Source organism: Triturus cristatus, chromosome 1_2 (genome assembly GCF_964204655.1).
Source record: "Triturus cristatus chromosome 1_2, aTriCri1.1, whole genome shotgun sequence".
NCBI classification, from domain to species: domain Eukaryota; kingdom Metazoa; phylum Chordata; class Amphibia; order Caudata; family Salamandridae; genus Triturus; species Triturus cristatus.
In genome coordinates, this window is record NC_140580.1 from 263,751,872 (window position 1) to 263,778,535 (window position 26,664).

Here is a 26,664-nt window from a genome sequence, read left to right on the forward strand (position 1 = left end):
TTTCAATTTTGGGTATAGCAAGTTAGTGAAAGGGTATAAAAAGTGGTGCTTATAATGACGTTGTGGCACTTGCTTATTCTACTATTCAACACGACACGCTGTCTCTTGAGATGATTTTTCTTCCTGATGCTGAAAAGAGTTTGACAAATTTGAACTTCGATGGGGAAAAGGAACGAGACCGTCGCGAGATTCTATCCTGGGAATGAATACGTCAGAGAAGGTTAGAGGGACATTCAGTCAGTTTGGGAACCTATCCTGTGATCTGCGGTTCATGTTCTGGTGAACCATTCTCGTCATCACCCTAAGGCCAAGGGTAATGAGTATTTCCCATTTCTATTTCAATCTACTTGAATTCTTATGAAATTAATGTGTATAAATTTTGTCTAATAAAACTTTACTTATTCAATGAATCTATATAAAATGTCATGCAAACTCAAACTGAGTCTGTGTTTATTAGAATTAAAGTTATGATTAATAAAAGTTAAAGGTTTTAATTGTGATTGAGCTGGACTTAATCGCCATCAACTGATTCCTACTAGTTGGTCAAATGACCCAAAATAACGGAGTATCTTGATGTTTAAAACCGAAAATTCTAGAGTCAGATGTATATAATGTATATAGTTATTATTTAGGAAAAATAGTATGAAGGTACCCCGTATGTCTTACAGCTCGCCAGCTTATCACTGATCCAGAAAAACTGAGTGAGTGTGTGTTTTTGGTGTTATGGGCCCCACCAATGAACAAGTGGTATAAAGGTTTTCCTCGGTTGGTGTCGGTTGTAAAGGCTTTGCTATAGCCGCGCTGCATCAGTAGCGGTTCGAATGTGGAGACTCCCGGTTGCAGCACCTCTGTCAAGATGTTAGTCTTCACTGCCACCAAGGACAACTGGAGGTCAAGGACCTCAGTCACCCTCCGCACCATCACTGGTCCCTCCTCCATAGCCACGGTAGGGGAATAAAGCATAACAATATCTGGAGAAATATCCAGTCCACTGGCTTCACCCAGTTCCTCACACAAGTCCATATTAGGGTTTTCTTCAAATGGCTGGTATTCTTCAGGGTCCAGTGATGCCCCCCATCCCTCTTCGAGTCCTAACCCAAAGGAATGAGGCTCAGCCGTCAATCTAGGAATCACAGATCCTGCCGGCATTGGGCCACGCCCCTCCAGCTACGTGTTGGAGCTGGGGATCAGGATGGGGACAACGCCGCCGGCGACGCCTGTATCGGGACCGGCGGCGGGGATGGTCGAGGTGGTACGACCAGTGCCGGTTTGGATCCAGGAATGGATCCAAGGGAGCCCACTGGAGCCGGGCTGGAACTGTCGCCGTGGAACCAGATGAGGCCACCTCCAACCCCGCGGGCCCAAAGGTGCACCGGAGGGGTCGGGCCACCCAAATATGAGGCACATGGTCTCATAATACTCTTTACGTTGGGCAGGGGTCGCTCTGACTCCCAGAAAGTCGGAAGGCGCAGATTATGCTAGGGCACAGGCTCTACCGCGGAGGCAGGCCTTGAATGCCAATGCTCCCTCGTCTCAAAGAACTCTTCAACTTCTTACTCTTCTTCTTGAGCCTCTAACTTGAATGTCCCGAGGAAATGGAGTGGGACTGTGGGAGGGCGGGTCGGATATACAGACGCGGAGGCTGAATATATTTTCCAAGTGAGAATGGTTTATTGTCAGACAGGCCACTCTTTGCTGTGGGGGTCGGAAAGATATCAGTTCTTGTTCCTGAAGAAGTACTGGGGCCACGCTGGTCGTCGTCTTCTTCCTCTAAGTTGGACTGCAAGTGGGTCTGCTTCGCTTCTTCGGCCGTGGTTGGTTCCTCCCGAAGGCTCATAAAAAGAAGAAAACAGGGGGGCCGTCAGTGTCAGGTTCACTTAGTGTAAGGGATGCTGTAACCGTCACCTCACCCGTGGTTCTGTGTGGGTTGGTCCTATTACTGGGAACACCGTGCTTCCACTTTGTGTATTTACGAAAAAACCAAAAGTAAGGGGATTGTATATCCTCTTCGTCACCCTAGTCTCGGGTAATTCAACTCACGCTAAAAAGAGCAAAGAAAGAAGAAAATGGACCAAAGGGTCGTGCGGGGAGTGGTACGTCTGGTGAGGAGTTTTCGTGTCCGGTGGCTTGATATACAAGACCCGCCAGACCCGCTCGGTGTTCAGGGAAAAGTACGAAGGGATACGCAGGACAACAAAACCCAGTGCAAGGTGAGTAAGCTTCCAGTGCCCCGGAATCCCGTCTATGCCGATTCCGCCCACCCACCCTCAATGTCCTCCCTCCGCCCTCTCCCCTACCAGCCTTTCCCCTGGAGTGTCGTTACTCACCCGGCCCCGCCGCAACTCTCCAGAGCTGCGGCCGCTCCACAGCCTCCTCCGGGGGACACCACCAGTCCTCACTCCAGAACTCCTCCGGCTCCTCAGTCTCGGTCTCGTCCTGGTCCGGTTCGCGGTTGGTCTTCTCCTCTTCTTCCTGCTCTACTCGCGTCGTCCTTCCTCTTCCTCCTGCTCCGCCTCGAGACCCTACGTCCTGGTCCGGGTCTCCTTTGAGTGGTGGAGCCGGTCTACTTCCGGGGTCAGCTCCTCCCTCGTGCCGCGTCAGGTCCGTCTGCAGGGAAAGAGGAAAGGGGGGTGTGGTAGACGGACGATTCGGCACTATGTCTTGAGACCTGCGCTGTCCCTCCGGCGTTCGTATTCCCCGTATATCAGGTGAGATAGGGGTTGGATATCGTGGTCCCGGCCCCACCTCCTCACAGGGACGAAGAGGACTTCAGGCTCCGCAAACGCTCCTAGGACCTTCTTCTCAACCAAGATCTCGATTTTCAGGGAGTCGCATGCTGGCCCGCCATGGGCTACAAGGACATCTCCCTAAAAGCCATTGGATTCATGGTGCGGCAATCTGAGCATGGCTTCATGTTGTAGTCGCGCACTAAACACAACAGGTAGACAAGATGTGGGTCTGTCACCGACATCAGCCTGTGACAGGCACTTGCAGGGCTTGAATCGTGTCTTCCTAGATTACGTAACTAACACACCAGGAGGAAAAACATCAAACGAAGTTGACAAATTGTTGAAAAAATCCAGTCAAACACTGACTGAGGAGTAGCTATTCTCTGGATCAACACTGGCTAGGGCAGAAAGAAATGAACAAAGTAACTGATCTCAGCGTGTCTAGTTGGCGCCTATATAGGTGCAGTGAGCGACACTTCTGGTGCAGACAACGCCAACAACATACACGGAGCTGATCAAAGTCATCTACCGGCATTCCAGGGTACTACTCACAAAACATCTTCCGGATCCATTCTTACGCCTGGGAAATTCAAAGAAAATGAATATGCAGATAGAAGTCTCAGATCAATGTATATGAGCATAGCACATAACACACACTCCACAAAAAACTAAATAAATAAAGGCCTGCCCCACTATAAGGAGACAGTAAGAGAGACGTGATGCCCAAGTAGAATTGCTAAACAACCTTTTTAAAAGCCAGTAGATCTTCCCATGCATCACAACTATGTTTTGTCCACTCTGCCAATGACTGTGCCATCAGAATACTTGTCTTCTATTTAGTTTAGATAGATGAGCTTTGGCTTTTGAATTATAAAAATAACAAACATGTCTTCAATTGGCAATATTTGTAGAGTCAGAGGCAAATAATTCTGTGAAGAATAACATGCAGGAATGTGTTTTACTGTGACAATTACTGTATGGATTCTCCCATTTTCAGACATTTATTTTTCACCTTGACGCTTCCGCTATTTCTAGCATACAAAGTGTTGGGGTAAAAATCTCTGACCCAACTTGGAATTTTCAAACGGGCGTAGAGTTATCGGCTCCATTGGAAATAACTACTCACTCATAAATAGGACCTTATAATATGATAGTTGGTAATTTAAATGAAGGAAAAGACATTTTAAAAATCAAACATCAAAAAGCTGCAGATTTCTCCACAAAAAGCTTTAATTCTATTAGATTGGCTCTAATGTTAATGTAGGACTTCAACGGCACTGCTTTAATAATGTTTAAAAGCAACAAGTCTGACAATCACTCTTTCCATAGTCAAACAACTTCTTGTTTCGAATATATTTACAAAACGGTTTACCTTTCAATCTGTGAAAGAAATTTGGTTTCAAAAATGCTCCTTGTTTTCAATGCTTCTGAGATTTGACCTCTGAAGAGAAAACCCCTTTTCGTGAAGTCAATTAAAATGTTGCGGACGATTTCTCCTAAGTACATTCCACTGATCATTTTCTCATACCTGAAATCAGAAATGGAGAAATAGTTAACTACCAACTACAAAAACTTCAGCTACATTACAAGAGTTTTAAACAACTGTATTGGACATCATCACAATGTGTAATAAACATTATTTATATTTATTGGTTAGGTTAGAACGATTTCCAAACAATCAAAGCAATAGAGCACCTGTGACCCTCACCCCACTGATGAGGCCCATAGATGCTGAAATCAGTCTGTGGTTGCTTTTGTGCCTGTTCAGAGGGGACATGGCCTTGCAATTCAGGCTGCACTGTATGCATTTATTGAAACAAGCCTTTTGTTTGTCCTCATGTAATGTAACTGGTGCTATGTAAAGCGCTCTGATACCTGATTGGATTTGGGTCAAGTTCGCGCTATATAAAACTCTGCAAAAAAAAAAAAGCCTTAGCAATGCAAATTGGTCTCGCATTTGCTTGAGTTAGAGATATTGGCGTTGTAAATTATATCTTTTACTTATGTGTTATGAGTGTATGTATGTGGTGTGTAGTGGAATTATGTGGGTTGGATTGGAATTGTTAGTGGAATAGTGTGGCGTGGAATAGTATGGTGTGGTGTGGATTTGTGTAGTGGAATTATGTGGCACGGTGTGCAGTGGAATTATGTGGATAGCAATTATGTGGTACTGAGTGCACTGGGATCATATGGAGTGGGATTGTGTGTTATGGAGTGCAAATATGGGGAATGGGAAATTGTGGAGTGGAAGTTTAATTATGTGGTGTGCTATTGAATTTTGTGGCATGATATGAATTCTGTGGTGTGGATTTGATGTATGTGGTGTGTTGTGCAATTGTGTTGTTGAGTTTAATTATGTGCTTTGGTGTCAAATTAGGTGACGTGGATTGGAAATGTGTCGAGCTGAATTGTGTGGCATGGAACCATGTGGATAATTTTGCCTTCTGGTGATGATAAACAACAAATAGGTAGGAGTTAAGCTCCATATCTGTGGCTTAGGGTGTTGAAAAAAAGATCTTGGTTCAAATGGTCTTTGAAGAATAATAATACATGGAAAAATGTATCAGTCTGTAATATCCATTACAGGAACTCACTGACGAGAATATTAAATGACAAAACGGTATACTGTTTGCTCTTCTGCAAATTAAATACGCTGGACTGCGCCTTAAAATCAATGGCGGGATGGGTATTCCCAGACGTGGGACCCGTGCTCACTACGCCACTGGAGTCAAGCTATCCTGGCTGATGACGGCTGATAGCCAGAAACCGGTCCTAGGATGCTTGATTCCGGTCCAGGGAAGACATGGCTTGGCAGTTCGGACTGGACTGTTCCCATGAGGCACAGGGTCAAGACTGATTTGCATATGGCCATGTCTGAACTGGGGTGGTGTAGTGGGCAAAAGAACGATGGATTTAACCCAGATCTCTTGACTGGGGGAGAATGTATGCATTGTCAGCATTCCGTCCATCATTTGTTTGTTGTAACGCTTTTCGCACTAAGTGGGATGGGTATTCCCAGACGTGGGACCCGTGCTCACTACGCCACTGGAGTCAAGCTATCCTGGCTGATGACGGCTGATAGCCAGAAACCGGTCCTAGGATGCTTGATTCCGGTCCAGGGAAGACATGGCTTGGCAGTTCGGACTGGACTGTTCCCATGAGGCACAGGGTCAAGACTGATTTGCATATGGCCATGTCTGAACTGGGGTGGTGTAGTGGGCAAAAGAACGATGGATTTAACCCAGATCTCTTGACTGGGGGAGAATGTATGCATTGTCAGCATTCCGTCCATCATTTGTTTGTTGTAACGCTTTTCGCCCTAAGTGGGATGGGTATTCCCAGACGTGGGACCCGTGCTCACTACGCCACTGGAGTCAAGCTATCCTGGCTGATGACGGCTGATAGCCAGAAACCGGTCCTAGGATGCTTGATTCCGGTCCAGGGAAGACATGGCTTGGCAGTTCGGACTGGACTGTTCCCATGAGGCACAGGGTCAAGACTGATTTGCATATGGCCATGTCTGAACTGGGGTGGTGTAGTGGGCAAAAGAACGATGGATTTAACCCAGATCTCTTGACTGGGGGAGAATGTATGCATTGTCAGCATTCCGTCCATCATTTGTTTGTTGTAACGCTTTTCGCCCTAAGTGGGATGGGTATTCCCAGACGTGGGACCCGTGCTCACTACGCCACTGGAGTCAAGCTATCCTGGCTGATGACGGCTGATAGCCAGAAACCGGTCCTAGGATGCTTGATTCCGGTCCAGGGAAGACATGGCTTGGCAGTTCGGACTGGACTGTTCCCATGAGGCACAGGGTCAAGACTGATTTGCATATGGCCATGTCTGAACTGGGGTGGTGTAGTGGGCAAAAGAACGATGGATTTAACCCAGATCTCTTGACTGGGGGAGAATGTATGCATTGTCAGCATTCCGTCCATCATTTGTTTGTTGTAACGCTTTTCGCCCTAAGTGGGATGGGTATTCCCAGACGTGGGACCCGTGCTCACTACACCACTGGAGTCAAGCTATCCTGGCTGATGACGGCTGATAGCCAGAAACCGGTCCTAGGATGCTTGATTCCGGTCCAGGGAAGACATGGCTTGGCAGTTCGGACTGGACTGTTCCCATGAGGCACAGGGTCAAGACTGATTTGCATATGGCCATGTCTGAACTGGGGTGGTGTAGTGGGCAAAAGAATGATGGATTTAACCCAGATCTCTTGACTGGGGGAGAATGTATGCATTGTCAGCATTCCGTCCATCATTTGTTTGTTGTAACGCTTTTCGCCCTAAGTGGGATGGGTATTCCCAGACGTGGGACCCGTGCTCACTACGCCACTGGAGTCAAGCTATCCTGGCTGATGACGGCTGATAGCCAGAAACCGGTCCTAGGATGCTTGATTCCGGTCCAGGGAAGACATGGCTTGGCAGTTCGGACTGGACTGTTCCCATGAGGCACAGGGTCAAGACTGATTTGCATATGGCCATGTCTGAACTGGGGTGGTGTAGTGGGCAAAAGAACGATGGATTTAACCCAGATCTCTTGACTGGGGGAGAATGTATGCATTGTCAGCATTCCGTCCATCATTTGTTTGTTGTAACGTTAAAATCAATGGCAACAGTTAATTCCCGGTCAGTAGGTTCTTGTAAAACAGAAGACAGTCGTTGATGGGGTTAACCCACATTGGTAGGTGAGTGCCTGATGAGTCTGCCCTGAGGTGTCAGAGGACTGGCTGCACTGGAGGGAAGCTTGCAGCGGTGTCTGCTCTGGAGGAAGGCTTGCAGGGGTGTCTGCTCTGTGCGAATAGAGGGGGTACATTTAATGACATTTTTTTTTTGTAGCTGGAAACTTAGTTGTCTGGTATAGGAACAAATGCGACATTAACCACATATAATGAAAATGCTATAGTGGGGACATAAAATGCGGTATAAATATTAGTAGAATTGACAGTGGGTGGTGGATGGAGATGTGTAGTAAGCAGAAGATGAAATGATCTGGGAGGGTGCGCACGGAGATTGGAGGAGCAGCTCTACAAAGGGGTGGGGTGGCTTCCTTTTCTTTTAACTGCCGCTGAACGGTTGATGTGCGTAGGTAGTAGTGGACACGGAGTTCTCTGGAAAATGGCCAACAAGGATACAAGGTTCAGTCTTGATGATAATAGAAATTAAAAGCTGGATTTCATTTATAGACAAATGTTCCCGCCGGAACGTGGATATGTTGAGTTGCTTGCTGTACTCCAAAACCTAATTATTGTCCGTGGGTTCCTACAAAGCAGGCAAAGAAAACCTCTCTTGAAACACAGCAGCTCTCAGGAGCAAAGTGTTTCAATGACCCGGGGAGTTCTGTTACCAAGAGTGGATGTCAGGGGTAATTGCGCTCGTAAATAAAAATGCCTCTTTGTTTTTAGCAGAGAGCACCGGTGTCAGCAAAAGAGTTGTGCATAGCTCATGACCTGTCTTTTCGCTTCTATGATACCACCGGCTTCTGGAGTCCTGGCACATCTGGGAGCTGGGAGGGTCTCTGTTAGCAGTGCTTGGCACTAGTGGGGCTCCATGCATGGCTTGAGAATGAGTTCATCGTGGTTTGGAATTGCTGGGCTGCAGCATTTACTGGTACGGGCAGGGCCTCTCTATCGTGCCTGTCCCCTTTTAAAAGCATCATTATTATAAAAGAAAGTAAAAGCATTGCTTGATGATACAATCCCCACGCTGACCCCTGCGGCACTGCCAGGGCCAGCAGCTGCCGTGGCGGCATCACCTCGGACAAGGCCGCCGCCTGTCCCGAGGACCGAGGGGGGCTCGGGCGAGATGGGCCCTGCGCTGACCCCAGCGGCACTGCCAGGGCCAGCAGCTGCCGTGGCGGCATCGCCTCGGCCTCGGACAAGGCCGCCGCCTGTCCCGAGGACCGAGAGGGGCTCGGGGTGCGACCCGAGCCCCGGCGACCTCCCGCGACACCACTGTACTCCCACGGGAGTTTGCGGCGAAGCAGAGGAGCTGTGGTCCGAAGGAGGGACCCCCGAAGGGCCGCACCCCAAAGGCACCACATCCTCCGAGCCTGGATTCAAACCACTCGGCGCCGGAGCCGCCGGCGATGCCACAGAGGGCCCAACACACTAAAGGGATCCGCTGACATCCCAGGAGGGGAAGGAGGAGGAGAAGAAGCCAGCGAAGCCCGCAAAGCCGCCGTACATGTCTCCATCTAGGCTCTGGTCATCCCCACGCCAGGAAACGGCAGATAAGGGGATGACAGGCGGGGCCGCACCACCCGCGGAGAGCCCACGCCCCTGAAAGGCCGGAACCAGACCCTCGGGGACAAACTGCGACACTTACCAAGAGGCGAGCGGCGCACTTGTGACCTGGGAGAAGATCGAAGTCGGCTAGGGAAAGCCGCAGGTCCGAGAACCCTCCTCAGGGGCCGGGCAAGATGACGACGCCGACCTGGACACACGAGCCGAAAGAAGTTTCATCCGGCGCTCACGCTGGGACTTCGGCTTCATCTGCTGGCACGCCTCACAATCAGTGGAGTCGTGGTGCTCCCCCAAACACCACATGCAGATGGGGTGAGGATCCGTTGCCGACATGAGGCGGCCACACGACGAACAAGTTTTAAAGCCTGTAAGCATTCGCACACTGTTCCCACACACGCAGCAATAGCAGAAGGGAAAGGCCTAAACAGGCCCAGAGCACAAACCGGATCCGCGTTGCACGCGGAAAAGGAAAAAAGCTGACGTAGGCGCGCCGGTGTGGGACTTATGTGACCTCGCTGACGTCACGGGCGCGGACGACACCTGGGCGGAGTCGCGTGATGCCGTCCCACCGGCGCGCAGGGATGCTGGGCAAAAAGTTTTCCAGATCTAGTCTCACGCCTGGGGATAATTCTACGTGAAGAAATCTGCGGCTAGTAGTCTATATCAGATAGGCGCCACAAGATCTTAAAAGCCCTGGTGTCTTAGCACCAGCAGGAGGACCCTAGCGGTGGCAAGTGTGGATTAACCTTGAAGGAATGTTCACCACTATCCATGAAGTTCACCTCCAGTCTTGGGGACAGACCTATGAAGCAGCACACCATAGAGTGGCAGTGACTCTGTCACTGAGGTCACAGGACCCTTGAGCAGGGTGGCTCTAGGGCAGTGTGACCGCACCAGGCGCTAACTTCAGGTGGGGGCATCGTGTTTTTAAGTGTAATATGGTTTTAAAAGAACTTGCTGCCTCCTTCCTGGCCTCCAACATTTTTGGGCAACAATAAAAATGTCTTGATAACTCCAGTGATTAATGTTCTTAGTAGAGAGAGATGGTGTTTTGTCTAGTGGAAGGTTTGACTCATGAAAAGGAATGGCAGAGGTGTAATGTGCATGTTGCTAAGAACATGTGCCATGCAGATCACAAAGTGCACATATTGTGAATAGGTCAGTGGGTTACTGCTTTTGTCTGAGAGACCCTATTGTTACTTGCAGTTAATAAGTTAAAATCAGTCAGTCAGTCAGTCATATTAGCTTTATTTCGATAACAACATATCTTAAAAGCTGTGGGACACAAGTTAAAAAGCTATATTATAAAAAGTACAAAACATTTTATCAAATAATAAATGTACCCTAAGTGACTAAATAACATAATTCATCAAAAAATCCTTGTGATGGAATAATTGACAGTAACATTAATAATAGTATTTACAAGATAAAATATATAAAAAATACAATTCACAGGGTGTAGGTAGCTCATAGCAGAGACAATACTTAGAGATTGGCTTTCAGGGTTCTCGATCTGATGTTCCATGCCCAACTCAGGAATTTGGCCACACCACACGCATGTAGGGCTCGTGCATCAGATCTTAAGATGCGCAACGCCACTAGGTGGCTACGAGTACCCAACTCCCTGCAGAGTGGTTTAAGCCATCAATCCCTTGGCACTTTATAGGCTGGGCACATGACATGAGCTATTGACTCAAGATGGGAAACATCCACTAGTACGCGGACATTTCTTCGCGTACCGTTACTACGCAAGCGTTAGTACGCATGCGATGTAACAACGCGTCCCTTTAGTACGCATGCTGTTACATCGCATGCGTTGTACAACGCATGCGTAGGGGGCGGGTACTAGTCACGTCGGACATTTGCAAAGAGAGTCTGACGGCGGAAGCCGGTGGAAGCATGAAGGGGGAGAAGATTTGAACCACGTGTGTTAAGAGGTAAGTGGGGCTGTGTAGGGGCTGTGTAGGGTAGTGCAGGGTTGTGTACTTGTGTAGTGTATTATGGTTTAGTGAAGTGTCGTTGGGTTAGTGTTTTAGGATTTAGGGTAGTGTTGTGGGTTATTGTTTTAGTGTTTAGGGTAGTGTTGTGGGTTAGTGTAGTCTAGGGTAGTGTTTTAGGGTTTAGTGTAGTGTCGTGGGGTTAGTGTTTTAGGGTTTAGTGTAGTGTTGTGGGGTTAGTGATTTAGGGTTTAGGGTAGTGTTGTGGGTTAGTGAAGTCTAGGGTAGCGTTTTAGGGTTTAGTGTAGTGTCGGGGGGTTAGTGTTTTAGGGTTAAGGGTAGTGTTGTGCGTTAGTGAAGTGTAGTGTAGAGTTTTAGGGTTAAGTGTAGTATGACACGTTATTCCGCATACCATTATTATTACTAGGTAAGTTTTTACTTCGCATACCATAACACTTTCATTGTAATGGTATGCAAAGTAAAAACTTGCGTAGTAACGGTTATTGCGAAGTAATAACCGCGTAGTAAAAGCATGCGAAGTAATGGCATGCGAAATAACGTCTCATATTCCTCAAGATTGGCTTCGCAATTCGGGCAGGAGGCTGATGTCTGACGGGGAGCCTTCCATCCAGCGGTCATTTCACGGGTGAGGAGCGAACCAACCCTGAACTCAAAAAACAGAGCTCTGTCATAAGGTTTTTGTATGACATCTAGGTACGGTTCATAGTAGGTGATATGTTTATGTTGCATGAACTCCTCTGATAATCTGCCTAGTTTAGGATCAAGAAAACCCTTATTGCGGACCCAGGACCAATAAGCTTTCTTAAGTTCTGCCTTTGGTGGAGCAGTTCTGTTTATCCACGCCTCTTTAAGGTCGAGGTCATACAGCAATGTTTTTAGGTCCTTAAGGCATTTGATTTTATGCCATCCATCCATGTTCAATATTTCGCTTAACCCCGCTGCATACTTTACTAATTCTGGGGTCCGCCACAAGCGGGCCCACAACAGAAGGGGGCGAAGTCTGGCCAAATCTCTAAATGAGTGGCACCCTAGATCTTGCAGTAGGGGCCTAGTGGGGGGTCCTCAGGGGCAGCATCATAAGATCTTTTAAAAATGTATTTTCTGACCTCACAATTTGATCTAAGTTAGAGAAACCACAGAGTTCAGGACCATAAAGGGCTGAACTCACTCCTCTGGCCTTATATATATCAATTGCTGGAGCAATAGGTTTGCTTGTTGAAGTACGATGCTCTTTGAGTATTGCCCCCACTACCCTTTTGTGGTTCAAAAGCATTTTTTGTATATAGGTACTCCAGAGCATGGAGTCAGAGATGAGGATACCCAGGAGGTAGTCAAACGTGGTGACCCTCTCTAACGGGACAGAATTTAATACAGGTGGAGTTCTAAGATTCTTAGGGGGATTCAGCACCAAATACTTGGTTTTCTCAGAGTTAATGATCAACCCTCTATTGGTGCAGAATGACTGGAAGCTGTCCAACAAACTCTGCAAGCTCCTCGGGGTCTTGGAGATAAGAAGGGTGTCGTAGGCGAACAGGAGGGTGGGGATTTTTTCGTCCGCCAGGGCTGGTGCGTCAGATGGTATTCGCTGCAGGTGCTCCACCACCCCATTCACATACAAAGAGAATAGGGTGGGAGCTAAAACACAGCCCTGGCGGACACCCCTGTCCACCGGTATTTTGTCCGTCTTCTGCCCCTGAGAGCCCCATCTGACCTGGGCATAGTTACCTTCAAGAGATTTAAAATATACTTGGGAACCCCCTGGTCAGCTAGGACCTTCCACAGGCGCCCTCGAGGGACTAGGTCAAAGGCAGTCTTTAGATCTATAAATGCAAGGTAAAGACTGCCTTTGTCTATCTTGACCACCTTCCAGTAGAGAAGAATTAACCTAAACACCTGCTCAATTGTCCCTGTACCTGCCCTAAAGCCTGCTTGGTAGTCGGAGAGGATCCTATTTTCATCTGCCCATTCCAAGATTCTCTCCAGCACCACCCTCCCAATAACCTTTTGCACTGAATCAATTAGGCTTATTGGGTGATAATTAGCAGGGTCGTCCCTAGCACCCTTTTTATAAATAGGGACCACCTCTGCTCCTTTCCAGGAATCTGGTATTGGAGAGCCGGTATCAATGGCATTAATAAGGATGGTAATGAATTCTGCCCATTTAACGGGATCTGCCCGAAGAAGATCTCCGGGAATGCCATCTGGGCCTGCTGCCTTAGCTGGGACTATACGCCGAATGGCAGTTTCCACTTCCAGTTCGGAAAAAGGATAGCAGTTTAAATCCCCCGAACCTATTCTGGGATCTGTTGATGTGTCTTCCAATGAGAGATCCTCAGAATTAGAATAAAGTTTCAGAAAGTGGTCGTGCCAGATACGACTTGAGATGTTACAAGTGATTTATTCGATATCAGGCCGTGTCTTGATTCTAATGAGATTCCAAAACCGGCTAGCATCCTTCTCCAGACTGGCTGTTTTTAAATTTTGCCAGTGCTGCTCTTCCCACTCTTTTTTGGCACTGGACACTGCCTCCTTATAGTCCCTTCTTGCTAGCTGGATCGTAGGGAGCAATTTACTTTTAACTGCCAAAACCAGGGCGGTTAAGTTAAGTTAAAATCCTAACATAGAACAGTGAGCTATTAACTGTCATGTAAGAGCTGCATGCAAACTCCAAGGTATAACTTTGAGCGTTATGTTTTTTCCCTAGTCTTCGATTATCCTAATGTTGTAAAAAGGGTTCATTTGGGTAGAAATCAATTCTGATTATTAAAAAGAACCCCCAACCATGGTATTATGTTTTTAATTCTGAGTTTGTGTTTCAGCAGACCAATCACTATTAAACTATGCTGCCTACTAGTATGGTTGTCATGTGACTCCTACACCTTGTAGTCCTTTGTCTTATGTAACATTTCCTACACAGTGATTTACACACATATGAATGATTGTCTCTGTGTAATATGTGTGATGTAAAGTGCTCTGACACCCTACACTGGTATTAGTGGTGCTGTAAATTTTCTGATACTTTATTATTTTGACATTTTTACACATGCTAACAGTCTCTGCATAGATTTTTCCTTATTAGTACCAGTGGAACATACAACTGCAGCAGTGAGAAAGGTGACCAGTCAACCTTTGCAAAGGGCCCTCCACTTCACAGCAGCACAAGTCACATTTTTTAGTAACTTCTGATGTGTTAGAGCTATAAACAATTTATTAGTTAAAATCGTCAGATTATGCAGCAGATGATGTATTATGTGGCAAATATGGCAAAGCCATAGTTATGTGGAAAACATTTGCAAACTAGGATATTTTGCCATTCATGTTTGAACTGCTCTTGTGGAAAAAGCGAGGAGAAGTGATAATGACAAACTCCATGGCTGGGAGACAAATGGCTTGCGATTCCACTTTTAAGGATATTTGGGACATTCTGTGATTGGAAACGTATCCCACTTTGCGAATGTATTTTAATGTCAATAACACATATTTAACCTTAAATAAACGTGTGTATCTATTGGCTAAATTAAATAATGTAATAAGGTGTAACCGGTTAGGGAAATGGGAAACGAATACTAAAAATTGGGATATTTTGCTCTTTCTGCCACACCTCTCACTCCGCCCACTGACCCAATCCATTGGTTATTCCCGCCCTCTTATTCTCCCCCCAGAGTTCCCCTACTTTTTTCCCCCACTTCGACCACTGCCTGGCACTAACATGCATTAGAGACAACTGTGGGCTTTTACCACTGGGTCTCTTAGAGAATGACACCTCAGGTCCATACACGGGGGCTAAACACAGCACGTTTCTGGGTTCTCCGCAAAACGTGTTTGCTATTTGATGCCAGACTTCTGCAGCTTGTGTTGAGGAAATTAAACATCCCCTTGTGCTTGTATAAAACATAGCTGCCAAGTGGCATTGGCACCATGTCGTGTCCATTCGTAGCTTTTATCCAACAACACTTTGCCTGCTGGAATGTTTAACACCTTAGATGGTCACAGCACAACTCCCAGATTGCAAGGCGCTGTTGCCTTAAAATCCAGGCCTGGCTGGTGGTGTTACACGTGACGATAGAGCCATTTGGAGGCAATGGTGAACCTGTAATTTAGCAGGCGTGTCTATACTCTTAGTAAATTGTAAATACCGCCAGTGTTGACACACTGAGGTCTGAGTCCTCCGTTTGTTATGAAACATGCTTGATTTTTGTATATTGCTGGACTGGTGATTGCTTTATTTTGCACTTTGAATGTATTTGCACTTTTTCTTTTGCTTTACCAACTACAGTTTGTATAGATTGTCAATAGGTACTTGCTGATATGGTTTGTTTTTATTCTACATGCGGTGTTATTTATGGTGTTGCTTGCACTTATCTGAAATACGTGTACCTTAAATCTTGTATTCAGCATTTTTTACACTGCAGAAATGATAAATTAAAACAGACAAAACATCTGCATCAATGTTCTGAAGCATCCAAACAGTTTTCTTCCTCAGCCTTGTTTGCCTGCCTGTTTTGCAATGCTTACTGATAAAGACATGATGGTAGAAATTGCTTCCTCAGTTCACGTTATTATCATGCACAACCCTTGACAGTCGCTAGTGTGTGGCATGCAGATAATTCACCAGTCTATTTCTCTTGACTTTCGCAGGATACTGAGTTATATCTTGCGTACTTCTCATGTATATTGTCAGTCACGTTTTTTATGGAATTGCAGGTTTGGGTTTGTCTTTCAAAGTTTCAAGTTATTGTCCATTAATGTCAATTCTGTTTCAGACCCTTCATAGTTGTTCTTTGTTATTCAGCCAGAGGCAGTTCCTGAGACAATAGGACCGCTCCTTGGCATTGTTCTGATTGCTGCCTTTCCTGAGACAGTAGGATCGCTCCTTCGCATTGTTCTGATTGCTGCCTCAGTTAAATAATCTGCTTTTGACAGTATTGTTACAAATGGCGTAGCTTGTATATTAAGAGTGTTTCCCGCTTTCTCATTAGAACTTAGAGAAAGACAATATAGAGGCATTTCATTTAAATGATGGAGGTATCAAATCAAAATATGCTAGATTTCTGGGTGGCAGGGCAAAGTGGTAGATGGTGAGCTGCGCTGCCGGGAGAGGGCTTTGCAGGGGGGCCCCCTCAAGTTTCGTTACGCCACTGCCACGCTGGGCTGCAGCATTCACAGGTGCGGGCAGGCCTCTCAATCGTGTGTGTCCCCTTTTAAAAAACACCATTATTATTAAAAAAAAGGTAAAAGCTCTGTGTCTGATACAATCCTAAGAGATAAAACGTGAAAGGATAAACCGTGGTATATTCCCTTTAAAAGGTCCACAAAATGAGGCACTAATGAGATGTAAATAGCAGAGTTTCTTTTAAAACAATCATTATTTAAAAAATGTAAAGCGCTGTTTCCTGATACAATGCTAAAAGAAATGCGCAGTATATTCCCTTTAAAACATAAGCAAAAATACAATGTCAATAGCGAAATTCCCTGTGCAGAGTTTGTAGTCCAAGACCTCCGCCATTATTCTTCAGCAGCCAGCTGGTAACACCGTGGGCGCTCACCAATCACAAAGCGAGTAGCGAACAGAAAACATACAAGCAACCCAGCAGGAGTCACGTGGAGGAGGCAGCAGTAAACAAGCCTTTGTGGCACTCAACCTTCAGCTGTAAACATAATAAGTTAAAGGGCGGTGCCGGGATTGCTTAAAAAGTAAAGTAATAGAAAAACATTTTTTTTCAATTTCTTTACTTTTTAAGCAATCAGGGCACCCGCGCTTTAGCTTACGATGTTTACAGCTAAAACTCGAGTGCCACCATGGTAACTGTAAGCAAATAAAAAATAATTGATTGCTTGCATTCCAAGCCAGCCTGGGAGCTGCCTTCAGGAAGACTGGAACTGGGAAAGTGATTGCTGCAATAAAATGTAAGCAGCTACAGGTCTGAGCACCCACAGTGTAACACGAGGTAGAAAACATAATAAAATAGTCCCCCCATGAGCAGATCAACAGAACACAGGACTGGCCAATAGTAAGCAAGTATTTTTAAAGGACATTGAAACAAACAAATGAGAAGCAATGAATGGCATTTGTCCCACAGAGATACATGTTATACTGAAGTATACAAGAGGTCAAACGCTTACACTCGACCTAAAAAGACCAAGACCTATTTGCATGTAGTTGCTCCCCTTAAGGAGTGGCTTATGGCAAAAAAAGATTTACTGTATTGAATGCTGAGCGCAGGCCAGTAAGTGGGGTCTATTGCAAGCAATTCACCCATCGCTATTTGTTGTTTTATTTCATATTGTTATAATATACTCAGCATTTTACTATGAACATCTCTAAGGGACGATAGCTATTGCACCTAATATTTTTCAGACGCTGCTGCATCATGCTGTACTAATGTAACTTAGAATACGGATAAGCATAGGCCATGGTTCAGGGAGAGAAAAGTCGACATAAATGTTCTTTATTTTATTGCTGCTAGAATCAGCCACGATATCCATCTGCACATTCTCTTTTGTTTGGTTGTGAAAGAGCAAGAGGCCGTCACGTGTTTCTTATGCGAATAAATGCACTCATGAATTTGACTGATGTGTTTAATTATATTTTCATAGGTCAGCGGGCAGCAGTGTTTTAGAAATTGTCCGAAAGTGAAAAATAGAAAAAATATTGCTCCAAGTATAAGATTTCATCTGCAACGTTTATATGTTTTTACTTAGCTTCTGTGAATCCTATTTTGAATATGCCTTGATTGAATATTCAATGCCTTGTAGATAAATACTATTGTAGCAGTTCTTTCATCATATCAAACAGTATTCACTTTGTATTTTTATCTTGATTACTCATTCACCAATGTAACAGTTAAACATAAATAGCAACATGAGTCAATAAAGTATTACATTTAAGAAGTTTAATTGTGGTTTTCATTACACTTATTCATTCGAATAGATGGCTCACATTTGCAGTGTGCCCCATATCGTGATTGCCACTTCCTTTCTTAAGTGCTGTTATTGCGCAGCTACCCCTGTGGCCTTGGCTTTAGCCCATTTCCTCATGTCTGACAACCACTTGGTGCCACGGGAATTTCAACATCATCGCTATTTGTCTTTTGTGCAACACAAAAGCAAGGTCAGAGAACCTACTTTCCAGAGTTTTTCACTTGGGTTTAGGAATCACACCCAGCAAGCATGTTCCTGGTTTGTTAAGTAACGTCCTGCCCGTTAGAAGACAAAATGTGCGTCACTCTTGTAGCTTCTTTGTGCAATTATAAAATTGTGCAATATTAACAACGTGCAGAATAGTAATGAACACTCAAGGTTACATGGGTACACTTATAGGATGCCATTGCCTTTGAAAACAATTTTCTTTTGACCTGTTAATGTGCCTTTTCTTGGCTTATGTCAACTAGTAATGAGTAAGTCTAAACCCCATCTAGTCCTTAATGGATGTCTCACCCTGCACATTCACTGTTTATTATTTCTGCTGCAGATTGTCAAGCAAGTCATGTTTATTTCTGAATGACCTATTCTCGAAGAAGACTATCATGGGCATAGTGGAGGAGTGCAATTTAGACTCCATCCCTTACACGTCATCAAAGCGCAATTTCCATTTATATTTGACATATCCACTGTGTGCCTTAATAATATTAACGTGTGTGAACATGTAAACACATTATTGAAATGAGACTACTGAGAAACTGAAGCTTTATAAACGTGTGCACTAATGTTCAGTTAATATGAAGACGTACTCTGCATTCACGCTACACTTATACTTTAAATCACATTTGCATATATTCTGAAAGACTAATTTGAAAGTGTAATCATGTATGTTTATATTCACATTTATATCTGTCCTAGAGTTTTATGTACAATTATAAACATGTGTCTGAAATGCAAGTTTAAATGTTTAGTTAAAGTTAGCCTGTCTACAGAAAGGCCTTGTGATTTCGAAATATGCCTCGCTGGGTTAGAGTGTTGTTTCTTTTGCAGGTGAGTTTTCAAGGTTTCATTAGCTAGAGAAAAGGAGTATTGTTGTCTGTATTAGTTTCTTGATAGTAAGGTCTGAGAAGAGAAATGGCAAAAAAGGTGAAGAACTAATGAGCAGATGGAACCTCCTATTCATCGCATACCAGGAACAAAGGGATGTGCAAGGTTGCAGCAACTGTTCAAGTTCTGTGGGATGGGAAAGTCTGGAAATGTTGCAAATGCACAACGTGAGGATATAAACGACTGGTCCTTGGAGGGGTGGGAAGAGATACAATTGTTGCTTGAGTTTCTGTTTGTTTTAATTAGCGTTAACACTGTTATAACTTGAAGCAGATTCCCTTATGTTAAACACTTATTCCAATTGTGGGAGATATCTACTGGAGTCTTCACTATGCTGTCACCGCATTTCCCTGAGACTCTATACTATGAACCACCCTTATTCTAACTTAGAACCTTGATTAGATGACTTTAGGACTTGTTCATGTTTTTGAGAGAGAATCGAAGTTTCTTTAAGGAACATTTATTTATAAAACTCAGTTTCTGTACTGCTATGGCAGTGATAAATTTGTATCTTCTTCTACTGAGTCTGAACCAGTCGCGATATTTCAGCTTGCCAGATGTGATCCTGTATCTCTTTAATATTCTCCTAACATACACATATATTGGATTGACTAATAATTGGAAATAAAACTACTTAACTTCAATTATTGATTCCTGGTCCTTATTATGGGGCAAACGGGTGTCACGAAAGTTGAATTGTTTTATCACTGTTAATTCCCTTTTTTTCTCTTAAAAAGCTCTGTCAGTTGAGAGATTCTAAAAATCACTCTCCGCCACGCTCTCAGAGTATTGTAACTTTCTTCAAGGTTTCTTCTGCCTGCTCGCAGTATTGCATTAATTTACAATGGTTTACTGGTGCTCTGTAACAGGTTTGTTGTGAAATGTCTTAAAGACATTAGCATGGAGGGGACTGAACTAATATTGGGTTAGTGAATGCAGCCTTTCCACTGAATGACGCTCTTTATTTTGATGCTCTGATTTGTTGAAATTGTAATTCTTTAGCTCACACCATGATGCATCTGCACTTACTATGAATTTCTATGAGAAGATTTCCTATCCAAACCCTCTAATTTGGGGGTGAGCCAAAGACCTTTCCCATGCTACTAGGGATACTGTCCAATTTGTTACTGATTTTGCTGCTCATCAGGGACTTGAAATATTTTTGATCTTACCTATTATTCTGTATTGTCTTATTGCTGAGAGACTTTATGGCAATGATTTTATGCACCTGCATTCTAATTATCCTGTATTGTACCCTAAGAAGCTTTAAGAATAAATCTTTTAAAAATGTTCATTCTGCCACTCACTTATTTAGTCATTCCTTTCTTAATGGACTACTTTGACACTCATTTTTATATGCCTATTTGCACCTTATCTTGGGAAGCATTGCCTCAGGAAATTGAAGTTCAACATCATCCCCAATCCACTCACCCTAGGGCGTACTACTGAGGCTTCATTTGAGGAGTAAGATTTAGGGCTACCCCACACCGTACTCTCAAAGTATACTCTCAATTCCCAGTAGAGACCACATACTGAATATAGCACGTTACAACGCGTGCTATTACCACGCAGTGGGTAACAACGCCGTTGTTACAACTACCGCGTTGTTACCACGCGTGGCATTACATCGCAAGTCGTTTCTACGACTTGCGCTAGGTGGCGCGCTGGACTTAGGAATAGTATAAATTACTATTCCTACTCCAGTTAGCGCCACAGCAGGGAAGGTGTTGAATTTAAAATCCAACACATTTCCTGGTGTTGCATGCCACCTAGCGCAAGTGTTTGAAGCATCTAGCGATGTAATGCCACGCGTGGTAACAACGTGGTCGTTGTAATGACTGCGTTGTTACTTACCTGCGTGGTAATAGCAGCGTTGTAAACCCTGTTTCCCCCACATACCATATTGTAAAGAGAGCCAGAGCTTCCCAGAGCCTAAGGCATTTGTCACTTAAGTCTGAGAAAATTCTGCCCAAACATGTTGGGGCCAGCTATGTCAAGTATGTAAACTGTAAGAGTATAAGGCAGATATTTCTAGCTATCCTGGCAGTATAAGCCAATTCTGCACTTCACTTTATGTATGTCAGGTCTTTGGTCACATATCCAGCCCATCTTGCTCCAAGGTGTTCTGAATACTTCCAAGGAGTGCAGTGCCAAAGCTAGGTTGCAATGGGCTCTAGTGCAAAGTATCAGGGCTCCCTCACTAGGGTGACGTCTCAGTCTGACATTCTTCAACCTCCTTCAACCAGAGTCTGTATCTGCCATATCAAAACTCACTACCATTCTCATACACACACTATTGTATTTGCACTCTCATCACTGTAATCCTGCAAGTCCAAAGCCATATCCTTAAAAAGCATTAACAATGCCTATACGTTTAGCCCTTGTAAAGTGCATGCACATAATGACATAACATGCAGGGACCCCACATTCACACTGCTACCGTCGCATAGGTACATCCCTCACATTACACACACATAGGCATATGTTTCACTCTGCACTGAAGGCCTTTGAAATTATAAAAAGGAATCTTTAGATCATATACATATTGTCTGTCTCAGGGCTGAGTGATATCGGTAGAAAATATTGTTTACCCTTTTCAGGAAGTTATCTTAGCACACTTTAAAAGAGGCTATTACAGCCTAATACTAATTACAGTTGAACTCCTTTATTGGGAAACTGTCAAGTTTCTGGAAGTAACTTATTATAGGCTAAAAGCAAAGGACAGCATAACCAATTAGCATGCAAAGATAACGGTTTAAATTGTATGCACTGTAGAACAGCAGGGCATTTTTTTAAAATGTGATTAATTATGATCTCTATGAATGCTAATCTGTAATTGAGTGATCATTTTATATTTTCATTTGTTTCTCTTCATGATTGTTTAACATTTAGTATGTTGTAATCATTTTAAAATAAATGTATACAATAAACATTTTAAATACAATACACTCACACAGGCACAACTTTCAACCCATCACACCACTTACCCTCCACTCTCACAGTCATGTTAATCCCGCATTCTCACAGGCGCACCGCTAACTAGAAAGGAGTTTGTATGGATCATGGAATAGGAGGCACAGGTTGAGTATCTGGTTCTCTGGGACACTTGTACACTTCAAAACTACACTGAAGCCTGAATGTCCACTGAGGTTATATGTAATCTCCTATTAGCCACACGTAGACCAGCACTGCAGACTGTGTCAGCCCTTCTAAAAGCAATGTGGTTGTCTTCTTTGCAGTACAAGCATATGCTAAAATAAATAAAGAAAAACAAAAAAATGCCAACTAAATGTGGAGTGTAACTGCTACAAATGATGGACAGAATGTTGAATGATTCAAACATTCTCCTCCAGTCAAAAGATCTGGGTTAAATCTATCATTCTTTTGCCCACTGCGCCACCCCAGTTTGGATCCAGACACATGCAAATCAGTCTTGACCCGGTGCCTCATGGGAACAGTCCAGACCGAACTGCCAAGCCTGGTTCTCCCTGGACCGGAAACAAGCATCCTGGAATGATAGATTAAACCCAGATCCTTGTGACTGGGGGTTAATGCTTGCATGCAGCATTCTGTCCATCAATTGTTTCTTTTGCATATGTCGCCCTAAGTGGGAAGGGTATGCCCAGGCGTGGGTCCCGTGCTCACAACACCACTAGATTCAAGCTAGCCTGGCTGATGAAGGGTGATGCCCTGAAACCAGTCCCAAGATGCTTGTTTCTGGTCCAGGGAGGACCTGGCTTGGAAGTTTGAGCTGGACTGTTCCAATAAGGAACAGGGTCAAGACTGATTTGCATATGGCTGGGTCCAAACTGGGGTGGTGGGGTGAGCAAAAGAATAATGGATTAAACACAGATTCTTGTGACTGGAGGTGGATGTTTGCATTATCCAGCATTCCATCCATCAATTATTTCTTTTTCAACTAAATGTGGATGGCATGTGCTTCAATAAAAGGCTAAAAAGTAAAGCTTTAAACTTGTCTGCCATCTTAGAACAGTAACAAATTTATGCTGAGTAGGCAGAATACTGTTTCAAGATGGTGGCATGGTTTTGAAGCTTGCAGCAGTGACACCTTGTGCTTTGCGTAAGAAAGTTGTGGTTGAGTAGCAATCGCAGCTGCTGGTACTCTCATTACTCAATTAGCACTAGTCTGCATTTGCATGTGTTGCTGGTGGATGAACTAAAGGAAACATCTCCAGAGGTTGGATTCCTATGACTGCAGAGTAACAGAGACCAAGAAGGCAAAATACTGTTACTCGGATTGCCTGACTGAAGACCAGAGGTTGCCTACTAGGCACAACAAAACATTGGCAACCAAGCCAGTGGTTGAAGAGGGAAGATCCACTGCCCAATTGTAAGTATTCTTTCTGAAAAGCTGAACTAATATGTGAATGATACTCTGTGTGATGAATAACTGAAGTGGGATAACCCAAAGCCCATTTTCTCTAAAACAGGATTATGTATTATTTTTGCGAACACATGACAGCCAAAACAGTCTTTTTGTTAGACCAAAAACACACTAAAATAGATAGAGCACAGGGTGCAGTAGCACTGATTAAGAGCATCACAATCCTCCCTGAAAGACATGGAACAAGTGTGGTACTGGAGGACCAGTGCAAATTTAAATGTGCTAATGCAGGGCCAGACAGTGCAAATTTCCTTCAAAGACAGGGAACAAATATGGTACTCCAGGGCCAGTGCAAGCTTCATTCGAAGATGACATGAAACACGCGCGACACTGCAGGGCCAGTGCAAGCTTCCTTCAAAGACATGGAAATGTGGCACTGTGCAGCACAATTTAACACCTCCCTTAACCCCTTCGCTGCCAGGACTTCCCCCCCTCCGTGCCACGCCTTTTTGGACTATTTGGAGTAGTTCGCTTAGGCCCCCATAACTTTTTCCCACATTAGGTATCCACGCCAAATTTGCCTCCTTTTTCGTCCAAAATCCTGAGGATTCTAAAAGTACCAGCGGTTTGTGGGTTCCCCCTGGAGGTGACTGAGAAATTAGGAAAACACAGCTACATTTGTTTTGAACAAATGGGATAAAAGAGCTGCGGAACAAAGCGTCTGTTTGCTTCCCCGTGAATGGTATCAACAAAGGGCTTGTGGTGCTAAAATCACCTTCTTCCCAGCTTTCAGAATCAGGCAGACTTTTGTCAGAAAACCAACATTTTCTTGCACAGTTTTGGCATTCTACAGGGACATAGCCTATTATTCCTATTTTTGTGCTTTCATCCTCCTTCAGTTAGTGGTAGAAATGGGTGTGAAACCAATAATGGATCCTGGACAGCTATACATTTCTAAAAAGTAGACAATTATGAATTCAGCAAGGGTTCATTTGTGTAGATCCTTCAAGGTTTTCCTATGGAAAGTAACAGTTGAAATAAAAGAATACTGAAATTTAGTTGGAAAGAAACAAAACAGCCATTTGTTCTCACATTTGTACCTGTAACTTCATCAAACTATGGTAGATTTTTGAAAGCTATATACAGTTACGTCGGCGGGACCCTTCTGGTTGCTGGTTTATATAAGAACACGAGGTACCCAGAGCCAATAACTGAATTGCACCTTGCAATGTTTTTTCATTGTGAACCAGGAATACAGTAATTCATTTGAAAAATATAAAGAGTGAAAACTTGGTATAAAGTAAACCTATGTATTTCTGAAACTGGAACAAAATATGGAGTGTAGAAGCAGTGGTTATCTGTGCATCTCTGAATTTGTGGGTACCCATATTAGCATGTGAATTGGAGGGTATTGTTCAAAATGACTTCTTTTTTACACACGGTCTTACATTTGGAAGGCAGAAATGAATAGAAAGCCAAATGGTAATAACACTTGTTCTACTATTCTGTGTTTCCCTAAGTCTCCCAATAAAAAAGGGCACCTCACGTGTGTGGGTAGGCCTAGTGTCTGCGACAGGAAACTGCCCAAAACGCAAAGTAGATACATCACATTTTTCCAATGAAACTGACCCTTTTTTCGCAAGGTGCCTAGCTGTGGATTTTGGTCTCTAGTTTAGCTGGCTCCAAGAGACACCTAGCAAACCTGTACATTTTTGAAAATTAGTAACCCGGGGGAATCCAGGATGGGGTGCCTTGTGTGGCTCTTAACAGGGTCTGTTACCCAGAACCCCTTGCAAACCTCAAACTCTGCCAAAAAAAGACACATTTTCTTCACATTTCTGTGATGGAAAGTTCTGGAATCTGTGTGGAGCCACAAACTTCTACCCACCCAGCATTCCCCCAAGCCTGCCGATAAAAATGGTACCTCACTTGTGTAGGTTGTCCTAGTGTCGGCGACAGGAAACGGCCCAAGACGCAACGTGGACACAGCACATTTTTTTCAGTGAAAACTGACCCTTTTTTGCAATGTGCTTATCTGTGAATTTTGGGCCCTAGCTCAGCTGGCACCTAGGGAAACCTAACAAACCTGTACATTTCTGAAAACTAGACACCCAGGGGAATCCAGAATTGGGTGACTTGTGTGGCTCTCACCAGATTCTGTGACCCACAATCCCTTGCAAACCTCAAGCTTTGTAAAATAAAACGCATTTTCCTCACAATTCTGTTATGGAAAGTTCTGTAATCTGCCGGGAACAGCAAACATCCATCCACCCAGTATTCCCCTAACTCTGCCAATAAATATGGTACCTCACTAGTGTGGGTTGGCCTAGTTCCCACCACAGGAAATGGCCGCAAACGCAATGTGGACACATCACATTTTTACAGTCAAAACATACCCTTTTTTTACAATGTGCCTAGCTGTGGATTTTGGGCCCTAGCTCAGGTTGCACCTAGGTAAACCTAGCAAACCTGTAAAAAAAAAATAAAACTAGACACCCAGATGAATCTAGGAGGGGGTGACTTGTGTGGCTCTCACCAGGTTCTGCTACACAGAATCCCTTGCAAACCTCCAACTTTGAAGAAAAAATAAAACACCTTTTCCTCACATTTCTGTAATGGAGAGTTATGGAACCTGCGGGAAGCCACAAACTTCCACGAACCCAGCATTCTCCCATGTCTGCCAATCAAAAATGGTACCTCACTTGAGTGGGTAGGGCAAGTGCCCACTGCAGGAAACGGCCCAAAACGCAACGTAGACATCCCATTTTTCCAGGGAAAACTGACTGTGAGAACTCACGGGATTCCAACATGGCCGACAGGGAAGGCCGCGCCGTAAACACAAAAGACATTCCAGCTCTCTCAGAACCGGAGCCGGAAGAGCCACCACGCCCCAGGACAACGAAAGCGGAGGATACAAGGACGGCACAGCTCAGAGGAGGAGCCAGGTGGTAGAAAGGGATGTATGGAACGTAGAGGGGCGCGCAGAGGAGATAGCCGGGATGGCAGCAAAGATGTGCACGATTCAGGAGGAGAACATTTTGGCTGCGGTGTACAAACCTAAGGAAGCCGTGGTGTACAGACCCGAGGAAAGAGTCAAGAGCGAGGCCGTGAAATTTAGGGACACCAGAGCAGAGAAGACCGAAGACGGGCAGCTACGGGGTGCAGTATCCAGCCCTAGCAAGATAGACGCCCTTGATGCCACACCATGACCCAGGAGACGGGTCGTGGTTCAAGGCAAGTAACACTAAACACCTGGGGTTTCTGGTGGAGTTGGTGGGGCACCGGGTCGTAACAGACACCGAGGCGGAAGCAGAAAAACGTGCATGTGGAAGCATGTGAGGGCTGGGAGAAGAGAGA

The 26,664-nt window shown here is 44.6% G+C and overlaps 1 protein-coding gene across 3 annotated transcripts in view; it reads right to left on the minus strand.

The window, feature by feature from the left end:
- HK1 (hexokinase 1) overlaps nucleotides 1-26,664 on the minus strand; it is a 1,728,681-nt gene that overhangs the window by 127,290 nt on the left and 1,574,727 nt on the right. For all 3 annotated transcript variants that reach the window (XM_085603586.1, XM_085603588.1, XM_085603587.1), the window contains one exon: nucleotides 4,102-4,257. In XM_085603586.1, the coding sequence (XP_085459712.1) occupies nucleotides 4,102-4,257 (156 nt within the window). The remainder of the gene's footprint in view (nucleotides 1-4,101; nucleotides 4,258-26,664) is intronic.